The sequence below is a fragment of the Poromitra crassiceps genome, assembly GCF_964638095.1.
Source record: "Poromitra crassiceps genome assembly, chromosome: 6".
In the NCBI taxonomy this organism is placed as follows: Eukaryota; Metazoa; Chordata; class Actinopteri; order Beryciformes; family Melamphaidae; genus Poromitra; species Poromitra crassiceps.
In genome coordinates, this window is record NC_139627.1 from 29,963,952 (window position 1) to 29,977,579 (window position 13,628).

The following is a 13,628-nucleotide window of genomic DNA, read 5'->3' on the forward strand; positions in this document are numbered from 1 at the left end:
CACTGTTTATGAAACTTGATACATTCAAACTTACTTCCACAAACTTAACAAATCTTTTGTTTTGTTTGTTAATATATGGCATTGTTCTATTTAAAGTAGTTAAATGCTTGTGTATTTCTGCTGCAGCCCTTTTCCAGGAGGTGCGAGTAACAAGTACCGTAGTCTACATTCACACATGTATAGTAAAGACAGGAAACCATAAAATCAGCATGACATTTATGCTTAGTTATTTCAAAAATATAAATTGTTTAATTCAAATGCTTTCAGGTTGTTGCAGACTTAATGTATTTGCAGTTAATTCATTAGAAAAGCTGACATTCTGTTCTGTAATTCCCCTTCCAACTGAAAATACTACCCTCTTGTTTATTTGTTTTTGCATTTTATTTATTTACTAACTTTTAAACCTATTAAGCTGAAATCAAATCATCGAGGATGTCACAGCGAACGTGCCCCTACCATTTTAGGAAGGGGGTTATGAAATGACTTGGATTTATATACATATATATATATATATAGATATAGGAAATAAATTGTAATCCCCAATCTTTCCACGTTGCTGCAAGCTGCTCAAGTAGGCTAGCGGGGTACTCATAGCCCTGTTGGGAATCACATACCTACCTATCACTCACTCTAACATGTTTTATGTCTTAAGCTGTGTTCACACCGAGATATTTATTTTTCTCTCTGTCGCTTGATTCAACCCTTTTGGAATCGCTCTGTGGCTCTGTTTAAATCGCTCGTCAACAGGCACAATAATTGACGGACATCTGGGGGCTATAACGTTATGCAATGTCATGATATTTGTCCACTACGAGCCACCGTAGTTGTTTACAAGTTAAGCCTATCAGCGTGCTCCTAACGCAAGCTCTATACCGGTAGTACAGACTTCACTTCATGTCAGCTGTCAACCTGTCAATCAGCTGTCAATGCGGTTTGTTGCCACACAATAAACCAGCGGTTTGTTCCAAGCCAGTGTGATCTTTGACTCACTCTCACACGGCAGACAATCAGCGTTGAACAGCGAGCGACTGATGCCAGCGTAATTTCACTCGAGTTGGGATATTTCATCTCGGGCGACGAGCAAATTTTCTCCCTATCGCTCTGTCTCTGTCGCTCGGACGCCCAGCGTCGTTTGTATTGACTTTGTATGTAAACTCGATGCCAGCGAAAAACTTTAATAGGTCGGTGTGAACGCAGCTTTAGAGAGTTCTTGTGACATTATATGTATTGTTGTAAAGGTCTAGAAATACAGTACCCTCTGCAAGCGCATGCTACTGAATAGAAATGTCAGAAAAAGGGCTCAGCAATGCAAAGGCCAGCCTGATACTAGCTGTTGTACCGATGGGCCAGGCGGTTACACCAGCAGCTACAAGCCCTCCTGTTATATTACACAGTTGGCAGGCTTCTCAGATGCAACATGCTGATACTAGAAGCTCTGCTTAGCCGGGTCATTGGTTGACTGTCTGTCTGGGAAAATACCTTTTCTCTGTACGTGCATATTATGGGTTACCTTCGTGGTAGCTAGAGAGATTTAATCTGGAACACATGCAGATCTCAATTACAATCACTCTCAATGGCATTTCTATCTTATGCATTTATTTATTTAAGTTTGTCCCTGCTAACATTGGGACTTGAACCCAGGTCCTCTCCAGGCAGCCTAGTCACGACTCCACAGTGTTGCCACAAAAAGGATGATGAACCACCAGGATTCGCACTGGAATTGCTGGATTCAATGTCCAGAAAGCTAACCATTACACCATGTGGATGTTTTAGTTCGGTCACATTTGTAATGTGTCTGCACATTTTTCAAGACATAAACTTTGTAGTTTAAACAACACAGTTGTTGCTTTGAGGAGGTTATTTTGGCCATACCATTGAGAAAGGAGAGGAGGAAGAGTTGGCAAAAAAAAAAGAAATCCACCAAAGGATCTGCCAAAGGAGCTGAAAATCACTATGCTGCCCTCTGGTGGTTGTGTGTTCAAAGCTCAGCAACAAAGGCTAGACCTTTTTAATCACAGAATATGCCTACATTTAATGAGACTTAATTAGGGATTCAATGTCTTTACCATTTCTATGTTGATTGTATACTTGTGCCTCAATAATTTGTTTTATGTAGCCTTTTTTTTAATGCCAATGAACATTCTTGTATGCTAGTTTATAACTTGTACTCAAAGAAACTGTTCTGGCACAGTTTATGCAGATTATTGTTAATGTGAGAAAGGATTTTGGATATATGTCTTGAAAAATAAATGTGGGATTTTTAAGCAATCGATTTCCTAACCCATTTTCAACACAAACACAAGCCAAATTCCTCAGCTTGTAATTCTCTCCATTTCGTACTGTACCTGCGCTCAGAAGAGAGTCTGCCTGGTGTTACTCTCACTCTGGTATAGCGGGGGGGAAAAGGCTCTGTTATCTTTACAAAGTATTTGAGGCAGTTGCGCACATCCAAACAAATGTAAAGCAGGTGCAGGAACCACAAACGGTACAGTATGAAAAAAGGAAGGTCCGCACACTGAAGCTCCAATTTACCTTTTTATTTAGCCATCCAACAAGTGAAGTTTCGAGCTATCGCTCTTCCTCAAACATGAAAAAAGTTACAAAGACGCCATGTTTAAATACACCATCACGTGATAGTCACATGACTCCAGACAGGATACATCAAAGTTACAAACAAGCCACAGATGGACAACAACAGACACATAGTAGACAAATATGTTTACATAACCATCCAGTATAAATACAAGGTAAAGATGCATATAAATCAGACCCTTAAGGTACATGGGGAAAAAAGATCAGGCCAAAAGGCCATCATACCTTGAAAATGGTCTAGAGGGGCGCCTCTATATTTAAGGATGGATGACCCTAAGAAATGTATAGGAGTCAGATCCACGAAACTCTCACTACAGGGAGCAAGTAACAATAAGGTGAGCAGCACAGATCCACGAAACTCTCACTACAGGGAGCAAGTAACAATAAGGTGAGCAGCACAGGAGCAAATGTTATCTTTACAACCATCCACCCAAAGTACCAAGCAGGCCTGCTTTATTGCACAATCCAAATCTTCGTCAAAACTTGCCATTTTCAGCGTGTAGCAACGAGCTAGCTCTGTTGTTGTTTCACAGCAGCAGAGGCTTTTGAGAGTGACATATTATACACACAGGGAGTGGAAAGGAAATCCATAAATGGTCGCAGCCGGTCGGTCAGAGCTGGTCGGAGCCAGTGACAGAGCTTAGTCCTGCAGCCTGCTTCAGGACAGTCAGACTAAGTTACCATAGAAAACTGTTGGAAAAGTACCTGCCATGAGGGTTACTTTGCTCACAAGTGCCTCCTACCTTTTCTCTGCAACACTCCACCCCTCATGGCATCTCTTTCTATCTTCTCGCCCCCTTTCTAGGATAAGGACTCTAAGATCACCTTCCTCCAGAAGGCTGTAGACGTGGTGATGCTGGTAAGCGGGGAGTCCCTGGGAGCCAAGCCAGCACGCATCGTGGCCGGCCATGAGCCTGAGAAGACCAATGAGCTGCTGCAGGCCATTGCCAAGTGTTGCCTCAACAAGGTCTGTCTGGCTGAAAAGATACAAACAGAGAGAGACACGCACACACAGAGACACGCACACACAGAGACACGCACACACAGAGACACGCACACACACACAGACACGCACACACAGAGACACGCACACACAGAGACACAAACACACACAGAGACACGCACACACAGAGACACAAACACACACAGAGACACGCACACACACAGACGCGCACACACAGAGACACAAACACACAGAGACACGCACACATGGAGACACGCACACACAGAGACACACACACACAGAGACAGACACACACAGAGACACGCACACACAGTGAAAGACTGATACCTTGCTGGCAGCTCCCAGTGTGAATTTGTAGAACAGACTCTAAGAAGGTGAAGCAGGTTGTTTGCTGAAAAAGAGCATTGTGCTCAGGCAACTTTCATGAGATAAAAAAAAGGGGGGTGTTAGATCTAGATCTTTTAGGAGGATATAAATGTAATTACAATGCACTCGGAGAGAGCAGACCTCCGCCAATGGTCCAGTCTGCTATGCAGATTTAGTGATTCAGATCAGATCGGCTCCAAAATGTAATGGGTTCTTCCTTGACCCATGTAACACCCTTCCACCAAGTTTCATGAAAATCGTCCCAGTAGTTTTTCCGTAATCCTGTTCAGAGACAAAAACAAATGACACCAAAAACATAAGCTCCTTGGCGGAGGTAATAAACTATCTATTATGCAATTGTCTAAGGACAGTGCCTGTTCAACAGTATTACTGGAGATTAGGGATGTCAAGGAGGGGATGGCATGATGGAAGAAATTTAGTTAGTCCTACTGTTTTACATATTGTAGCTTTAAATGCAAGCGTTTGGACACAAACATACATATTACGTACATACGTGCATACATACATGTCACATACATACATACATACATACATACATACATACATACATACATATATAGGTACATACATAGATAATGTCACATACATACATACATACACAATGTCACATACTTACGTACATACATACATAATGTCACATACATACATACATAATGTCACATACGTACGTACATACATACATAATGTCACATATTACGTACGTACATACATACATAATGTCACATACGTACGTACGTACGTACATACATACATATTGTCACATACGTACATACATACATACATACATAGTATACATACATAATGTCACATACATATACATACATACATAATGTCACATACATACGTATGTACGTACATGTATGTATACATACATACATACATACATACATACATAAATAACACTAATTCGTTGACCAATTACTGTGTGCTAGACTGTTTGCACTGGAGTCAGCAGAAACAACAGTATTAACAGCAAAACGACCCCCAAAAGGCAGTCCTTTGTAAATTCCCAGCATTTCCACAACAGCCGTGTAACATCAAGTCTTACTGTAATTCTGAATGCTAATTGTTCCAAGCGGTTTCCAAAATCTGAATGACTCTGTGTAGCCATCTCAAAATGGAGGCTTTGGCAAATCAGAGAGACAACACCCTTGGAGCTAACAGAGGTTCACTGTTTTTGTATTTGAAGCACTACTCTCCTGCATGCTGCACCACCCTGCTACACACAATGAAGACCACCCACTCATACATGACTGCTATATGAAGACCACCCAATCATAAATGACTGCTCTATTAAATGGAATGTCTCGCCTGTGTTTGATCTGCAGCTCTCCAGTGAGGATGCAGTGAAGCGAGTGCTCGCAGGAGACAAGTTGGACACCAAGACCAAGGCCAGCACCTCCAGGTCCCAGGACAAGGAGAACAGGGAAGGACGAGAACATCACCATGACAAAGAGGTGAGAGATCTCACATAAGGTTTATCAATCTGCTCACAGCCTGAAGTGTTTATATGTGTTTTATGTGTAAATAGGGTTCTTGTCTTGGAGGACTTGGCAGCAGGCTCTTTTGGATGTCTTTTTTTCCTGTGCTCTGAAAGGCCAGAACAAATTCAAGATCAATACTTTCAGTACCAGGTCTGATGGAAGAGATTCAACATGTTTCTTTGTGATGCAACTGTGTGTATGCAGGGAAGCAACTTGACTTTAGAATTAACAGCTCACAGTGCATAGGAAATCCCAGAAATCACCAGCTTTCATTATTTTACCAGCCAACTTTGTTTTAAAATAAGCTGGGATCTCCAAATGATGGTTGGTTTCTTACAGAAGTTGCTGGTAAGCTAGACAAACTTACCTGCCTCCGTCAACATTTACTAGCATTTAGCTCAGTGGTCCCCCCCCCCCCCCCCCCCCCCCCCCCCCCCCCCCCCCCCACACACACACACACACACACCACACTCAATTTAAAACTACCAAAGAGGATTCAGACCACATGTGAAGAAAATTACTTGAGTTCTGAGTTTAAGTCAGTCATAATTCTGAGAATACAGTAAGAATTCTGAAAATAAAGTTATAATTCTGAGTTTGATGTCAGAATTCTGGAAAGAAAATCAAAAATCAAAATGCAGAATTCTGAGAAAAGTCAGAAGACTTCTGAGATTAAAGTCAGCATACTTGTTACATGAGACATCAATGATGACGTCACTGATGACATCACCAATGTTGTACTGAAACTTGAATGTCTGGGGTCCCTAGGTTTCTGTGACGTCCAAGCCAAAAAAGGTTGGGAACCCCTGATTTAGCTGATGGCTGGCATTAATTTTCCACCCTGTGTGTGTGTGTGTGATTTATTCCAGGAGAGGAAGGAGATCACAGAGCGCAGCGGGAGTAGGGACCAGAAAGACCCGGACCAACACAAAGAGCAGGAGAGCCGGCGGAGAGAGGGCGAGAAGGAGCAACACCGCGACGGCGAGCGCTCCGACAAGCACCACCGCAGTGAACGCGACCACGCCAAAGAGCGTGACAAAGACAAGAGCCGAGACCGGGAGCGAGACAAGGACAAAGACAAAGGACGAGCAAAAGACAGGGAGAAGGACAGAGAGAAGGACCGAGAGAGGGACCGCGACAGGGAGAGAGACAAAGACCGTGAAAAGACAAGAGACAGAGAGCGCGAAAGAGACAAGGATAAACGAAGAGACAGAGAGAAAGAGCGGGAGAAGGACAGAGACCGACACAAGGAGGGCGAGGAGAAGAGCAAAACTGTGGAGAAAGGTGATAGAAAGGTATGCCACCACCATACGCCTTATCCCACACACAGCTTGCCTGGGTCCAGACCTTCGATTCCGCCCACTCCACTGAGTTCACTTTTGACTCCTGGTCTGACATCGTGATATGTTTGGTTGAAAGAACAATTAGCCAATGAGCGGCCAGGGGGACTAACAATTAGCCAATCAGCCGCGTCAATAAACAGCGCAATAGGCGGGACTAACGCCGTTGTCAAGCGGTTGTCAAGTGCACCGAGGAGAGGAGTAATAACAACAATGGCGGCTGCCATAGATGAGATAGACACTGCTATCGAGTCTGTTTTAAATTGAGTAAAAGTACCACTTACTTTGAAATCTGAACAGCACTCTGCTTTGAAGACATTTATTCAAAGGGGAGATGTTTTTTTTTAATATATTTTTTGCCTTGGTCTCTAGTGATTGGTTAGGGGAAAATGGAATTCCCCTGGGGGATTCCCCTCATGGAAATTGCTTAAACAGGGGGCAATCTCAGACTAGAAGATGGAAATGGAGTGTAAGGAGTTGACAATTCAGTCTGACAGGCCAACACACACCAGGAATATCAGCAAAAGATGCCATTATTGAAACTGTGTGTGTGTGTGTGTTTAGACTAGAGTATCAGAGGAAACGCAGCGGAAGCCCAACTCTGCAGAGTCCAGCAAAACAGCCAAACCTGTGCCAGCGGTAAGTTCTCTGCTTTGGTCCTCTCACCGTTTAGTTGACTGTGGATCAAGTCAGCTAATAAAAGAAATAGTCACCTTCTATTTGACTTGACTGCTGGGTCATTCATGTGTAACTACTATATAATTATATGAGATAATTACAAATGGAAGCGTAACATTTTATGTGTGAAAAATGTGTGCATATTCAGTTCCTAATGTTGTGTGTGTCTTATTCTTGGAAGGAACCAAACACAGCTGAAGAGGTATCCTACCCTCCCGAAAAACACAATCAGTAGAAAAGTAGATTTAGACAGACACGGATATAGTATTGTATTGGTGGTGGCTGGCTTGGTTTATCGCTAGATATGGCTGTCATTTTTTGATTTGTAAAACGATGGAAAATATTTAAGCCTGTTACTGACCAACTACTATGTCTTTAGTTTTTTCAATAGTTTCTTTACTGTAGAATTATGAAAGTGGCTACATAGTGTTTGGCCTAATGCCTTGTTCTTTGCCTGTATAGCCAGCAGAAGTGGTTGAGAACCAGGTAAAAACATATTTTATCAATCAATAATAGTAGTAGGGATTGGGAATAGATGTCTTTTCTGTTAACCCGCAAGTGCATTTCTCTCAACTTCCTTCCCACTTTCAAATTGGCCTCTGTGTAGTTTGCATGGAGAGGTGTGTCTGTGTGTCTACAAGAAAGATGAGTCACAAATCTATGCAACACAATTTCAGCCACCTTTTCAAAATGCCAAAAACTGGAGACGTCGCCTCTACACCCAGTCAGACTCACTCTACACCCAGTCAGACTCGCTGCCAATTAATGTGTTGCTGTTTGTAGTGTGATGTTCCTAGTGTTTTTTGTTTGTTTTTGATCGGCGAATGAAAACAGCCCAACGGTCAGAAATCTATCCCTCAATAATTCTGTCTGTTTTCTAACGGACCCGTGTGGCCGCAGCCTAACTGTAGTAAAGTGACTCCTGTTTGTCATGCAGTGCAGCGGCCCAGGCTCACGTCAGAACGTGCAAGGCAGACAGACGTCGTTGTGCAGCTTCTTCCTTTTTTTCCACCATCAAGTATTAATTTCCACATTCAAACGTCTGTTTTTATTTGTCTATTTGAATATTGAAATATAGAATATGCGTGGCCATGCGTGAAAGGGTTTCTTCAAGCTCTCCCGAGAATTAGATGGTGATGGATTGTCATTCATTGCGTCTTATCTCAAAGCTGTCTTTCTTTCTTCTTCTCTCCCTCACAGTCTGGCAGTCCAGCCAGAATACCTCGGCCCTCATCTGCCAAGGGACAGAGGCGGAGGCCCAATGTTGGAGGTCAAGGTAAAAGCTCCAGGTCCCCCTTTCTACCCTATGTCATTGGCCCACACCTATGTGGCGTAGGTGATAGTCCATAGAAATGCAATATGTTGTACTTGCATCCTTGACTGCTCTCTGATACTCTGAGATAAGTTATTTTAGGATTTCCAAATTGATTTGAAGTTTGGTGGCTCTCCATCACAGTCCTGCCTGTCCATTAAAATCATTGAGTAGTTCCTCAGACAGAGGTAGGAGTAGATCTTCAGGATTACTGACGGTGGCAGCAATGGAAGCTTCACAAAATGTAGTAAATGAAGATCAAGAAGAAGAAAGAAAAATCCAGGGGACGGGGCATTTTCCTACAAAAGATTACAATGATATCTGTTTTGTTTATTCATCACATTTTTTGTTATATTTGCATAGGTCATTAAAGCTGTGTTCACACTGAGATCTTTATTTTTCACTCTGTCGCTTGATTCAACCCTTTGGAATCGCTCTGTCGCTCTGTTTAAATCGCTCATCAACAGGCACATGAATTGACGGACATGTGGGGGCTATAACGTTACGCAATGTCATGATATTTGTCCACTACGAGCCACCGTCATTGTTTACAAGCTAAAGCCTATCAGCGTGCTCCTAATGCGAGCTCCATACCGGTAGGACAGACTTCACTTCATGTCAGCTGTCAGCCTGTCAATGCGGTTTGTTGCCACACAATAAACCAGCGGTTTGTCCCAAGCCAGTGTGATCCTTGACTCGCTCTCAACACGGCAGCCAATCAGCGTTGAACAGCGAGCGACTGATGCCAGCGTATTTTTGCTCGAGTTGGGATATTTCATCTGGGGCGACGAGTGTATTTTCTCCCTATCGCTCTGTCTCTGCCGCTCGGACGCCCAGCGATTTTTCTCCCAGGCGAATATACGCTCAATCGCTCGTTTGCATTGACTTTGTATGTAAACTCGATGCCAGCGAAAAACTTTAATAGGTCGGTGTGAACGCAGCTTAAGTGCCAGGTTTTTGAGAGAGGAAACTGACATGCTGTCTATTTTTGTTCTCTCCTCTGCAGATGAGTCTGACAGTGAGGCAGGTAAGTGTCTCTATCCCTTTCTCCTTCAAGCAGACATTGAGGACTGTAGCAGCTGTCAAAGCTTTCGGCTGGGTATAGAGGCAATTGAAGTTAGGAGTATTGAATTTCTTGTGTTTTGTGCCTTTTGACCAGAAACCGTAAAACAAGTACTGTTGTTGCTACATGTTCTGCAGTTGCATGTATAAAAGGTGCCAATTCTGATCTACTAATGTGTGCACAGGCATTTTCCACGTGGAAATGGGAAACACCTGATGGGAGACTTTAAGCATCAGAATTAATATGTATTTTGAGGAGTGGCAATGTAGGGCACAAAAATGGAGGAGAGGATTATTGAAATGTAACAAGTATTTTAGAAGACTGGTCTACTCTGCATTACTAAATTATAAGCTTAGTATAAGGGGGCATGGTGGTGGCGAGCAGCGTCTTCTTCAGAGTCAAACCAAATATATATGTAAGCTGTATGTATAGCTTTCATTACCTTAGGATGCTTTTGTTTCCAACAATAATATATGTAATATCCAAACAAAACTTGAATTCAATAGTTTGTGCCAACTTTAACAGCTGATCAGTGTAAACAGTGTGTCTTGTGTTGCTTAGCAACAAAAGTAGTGTGTGAAAAGGTACAAACTGGCAAATTGATGGCTTGCAAAATGCAAAGTGAATGATTTGAAACTAGCTGTGAGGTTGCATTTCCTCAACATTTCAACATCTTTCTGCCGGCTTCTCTATCTGAAAGGTGCAAGGGAGTGAGTGTGAGGGAGTGACTCGTTCAGTGATTAGCTACTGGTAGAGAGTGAGTGTGAGGGAGTGACTCGTTCAGTGATTAGCTACTGGTAGAGAGTGAGTGTGAGGGAGTGACTCGTTCAGTCTGCTACTGGCAGAGATGTTTTTGGTTGAAAGGTGAAGCACTGTTGTCCTTCCACAGATGGAGATAATCAGGTGGCCCAGAGAGCTGTACCCCAGGAGAATGGAGACACCGCAGACTCTGCCGTGCCATCCCACACAGCACCCAAGTCTGAACCCAGGTCTACCACTCACACCAGCTACTCTCACATTTGCCTGCTGTGAACCACTTGCTTGCACACCTCAACACTCTTGTATTGATGAGTTACAGACGTACATACAGTGTTTCTTATAGCTTTTTTTTTTTTTTATGTGGAGGATCGGGGCGTAATCTTGCTTCGTAGACCCATGTTCACGTTCCTGGGCCCGTTCCAGGAACACTTGCAGTGGGTGTTGCAGTTAAAGAATTCTTATCTGGATATTTACATCATGATATATGACCAACTCTGCTTTCATTGCTATTGTAATTGGTTATATGGCTGTTTGGGTAGGCTGAGTGATAAGGCCAGATGATGAATTTCCATTTAATTTCCATTGTTTTCAGCTGTGGCCAGCCACTGCAGCTAAATTAGTATAGAGGAAACGTGCATATAGCTTACTCAATATGGAAGTTGCAGTCAACAACTAACAGCAAAATGACCCCCAAAAGGTAGTCCTTTGTATATTTCTTAGCATTTCCAGTTATTGGCAATGCAAATGGTACAAATTGTGCTATGTTACAGCAAGTCTTACTGTAATTATGAATGCTAATTGTTCCATGGGGTTCCTAAAATCTGAATGACTCTGTGTAGCCATCTCAAAATGGAGGCTTTGGCGAGTCAGCGAGAGCGCGAAGAACTTGGCTCGTGAAACAGGAAGAGCAAATACCTTGTTGTGAAACAACATAAAAAATACTTTTGAAACGGCAATCACATTTAATTATGACATTTGCTGTGATCAGTATAAGAGCTTATTTCAATAATAAGTATTGTCCTTCCCTCCCACAGCAACAGGCAGGTACCACGGCCCAGCAGCGCCCGCCCAGCCCCTCCCCGAGTCAAGAGACAGGAGAGCTGTACAGATGTGGTCCAACCAGAGAGGTGACGTCACACCACATGCTCACTGATGATGTCATAGGTGTTATTCGTGCTCTTTTCCCAATCTCAAACCACTAGCATGACAGGTGGATCAATACTGGTCCAACCAAATGTAAAGGAGGCTTTGGATTTGGACAAAAGATAGTCTGTGTTATCAGTATCAGATTCAGTATCAGATTTCAGTTGGAAAGCAATGAATCAAACTCTGTCTGTCTCCCAGGCTGGCCAGTGCCAAGCCCTCAGCACCCGTCATCATGGAGGGGAAGAAGCTGTCTGAGGATGAGGAGGATGAAGACGAACAGTTTTTGGTGGGGGAGGCTGTCCCTCCTCCCCCAGACATGCCTGACATGCAGCTAGACGTGGTAAGTGGACACAGATAGGCAGCGAGTTGTTCAACTACCATGGGAAAAAGGTAAGCATGGGATTGTTATCTCAGTTTTTTTCTCTTTATCTATTACAGGAGCCCACACAGGAACTAAATGGTGAAGAGAAACATGGTACACAGTCTCTCTTTTTGTATTTATTATTTACTTGTTGTCATTGAGTTTTAGGACAACATAAATCTCACTGTTCCTCTCCCTGTTCTTTTCATTCTAGGGGGGCTTGTTAAAAAGATCCTTGAGACCAAGAAAGACTATGAGGCGTCGCCGTCCTGCCCAAAGTCTAAAGAACAGGTATGTACAATCATAGCAGTAGTTCTCATCCGTCTCCACTAGAGGGCAATGTCAGCCAAGCCCTCACTCATTCATTCGTCTTCGTGACTCAGAGCCTGTGTTACAAAGCAATGTTTCTGGAAAGTCTGCTCCCTCGGGCTGGCACTTTGACCACGTTGCAAAGCCCTGAGCAACACAGGTTATTATCAAAAGAAAGTTATTAGCAAATGGAGTGGAGAGGCGCAATTCCAATGCCTTGAAACCCACAAAAATGTTCCCCTTCAGTCAAGCCGAAGGACGAATAACAGCCAAACAAGCAACAGACCACACACAATTGACGTACACATCAAGATGTCTGGAGCAAAAAATAAGCAAGTTTTTTAAGGCTCCAATAGAGTTGCACACTATCTTAAACGTGCTTAAAATAATCTCGATAATAGGTTCTTGTTCCACCATGTTCAATCTTCAGTGTCTGGGGAACTAGCTTTAAGAGCAGTTGTTTAGACTGTTCACACTCCCTTGCCACGTGTGGACTGAGGTAACTGTGGAAAATAGACTATGCACAACCTTTTCCTGACAGAGGTTTTCATCCCTGCTTTACTTTGTGGCTCAATGTCCTCCAACAATTAGGCACACGATGGCCTGGTCTTCCAGTAAAGTTCCTTGAATCTCATATTTTCTCGGTCTCCCAATTTTAAATACTTGTCAAGCACATTTTCTACTTGATAGATTCTCTATGACTCTGAACCCCCCGCCCTGCCGTTGCTCATCCTTTCTCCTCTGTCAGCTTATTTATTGGGCAGAGAGAGCATCATCAGTATTTGCAGTGTGAATCAGTGTGAAGCTTGCAGTCTGCTCTGTACTCCAGTGATGCCGGGCGGCGTACGCCGTCTGCTTTGGGTGGTCCTCTGCGCCCATGCATACTCTCTCCCTGCCTCCCTGCCCAGCTGACCACCCTGACTCTGATGGATGGACTGTTTTGGACTGTCACTCATGCAGAAAGTCCCCCGCTATATCCTCTCCTAACCGTGACCTCAGCCCCCATCCCTCATCCCTCACTCCCGCCAGCTTGTCTCAGCTCAGCCTCCCATCACTGAATCAGCTCAGCTTGTCTCAGCTCAGCCTCCCATCACTGAATCTAGCTTTACAAAGCTCCTCTCATGTACTTTCTTCTTATCTCATCATCCTCTGTCCACCTCACAACTTCACTTAGATTAGATTGATCTCTCACTTAAAAAAATACATTTGACAGGATTTTCCTATTTCCGAACA

General features: G+C 43.3%; 1 protein-coding gene across 2 annotated transcripts in view; it reads left to right on the plus strand.

The window, feature by feature from the left end:
• Window positions 1-13,628, plus strand: part of traf3ip1 (TNF receptor-associated factor 3 interacting protein 1) — a 31,714-nt gene that overhangs the window by 4,730 nt on the left and 13,356 nt on the right. The window contains exons 3-13 of one of the 2 annotated variants that reach the window (XM_083638018.1): window positions 3,398-3,559; window positions 5,272-5,400; window positions 6,297-6,722; window positions 7,332-7,406; window positions 8,646-8,721; window positions 9,764-9,784; window positions 10,710-10,809; window positions 11,614-11,706; window positions 11,924-12,065; window positions 12,164-12,200; window positions 12,301-12,377. In XM_083638018.1, the coding sequence (XP_083494144.1) occupies window positions 3,398-3,559; window positions 5,272-5,400; window positions 6,297-6,722; window positions 7,332-7,406; window positions 8,646-8,721; window positions 9,764-9,784; window positions 10,710-10,809; window positions 11,614-11,706; window positions 11,924-12,065; window positions 12,164-12,200; window positions 12,301-12,377 (1,338 nt within the window). The remainder of the gene's footprint in view (window positions 1-3,397; window positions 3,560-5,271; window positions 5,401-6,296; window positions 6,723-7,331; window positions 7,407-8,645; window positions 8,722-9,763; window positions 9,785-10,709; window positions 10,810-11,613; window positions 11,707-11,923; window positions 12,066-12,163; window positions 12,201-12,300; window positions 12,378-13,628) is intronic. The other variant, XM_083638019.1, reaches the window with a different exon arrangement.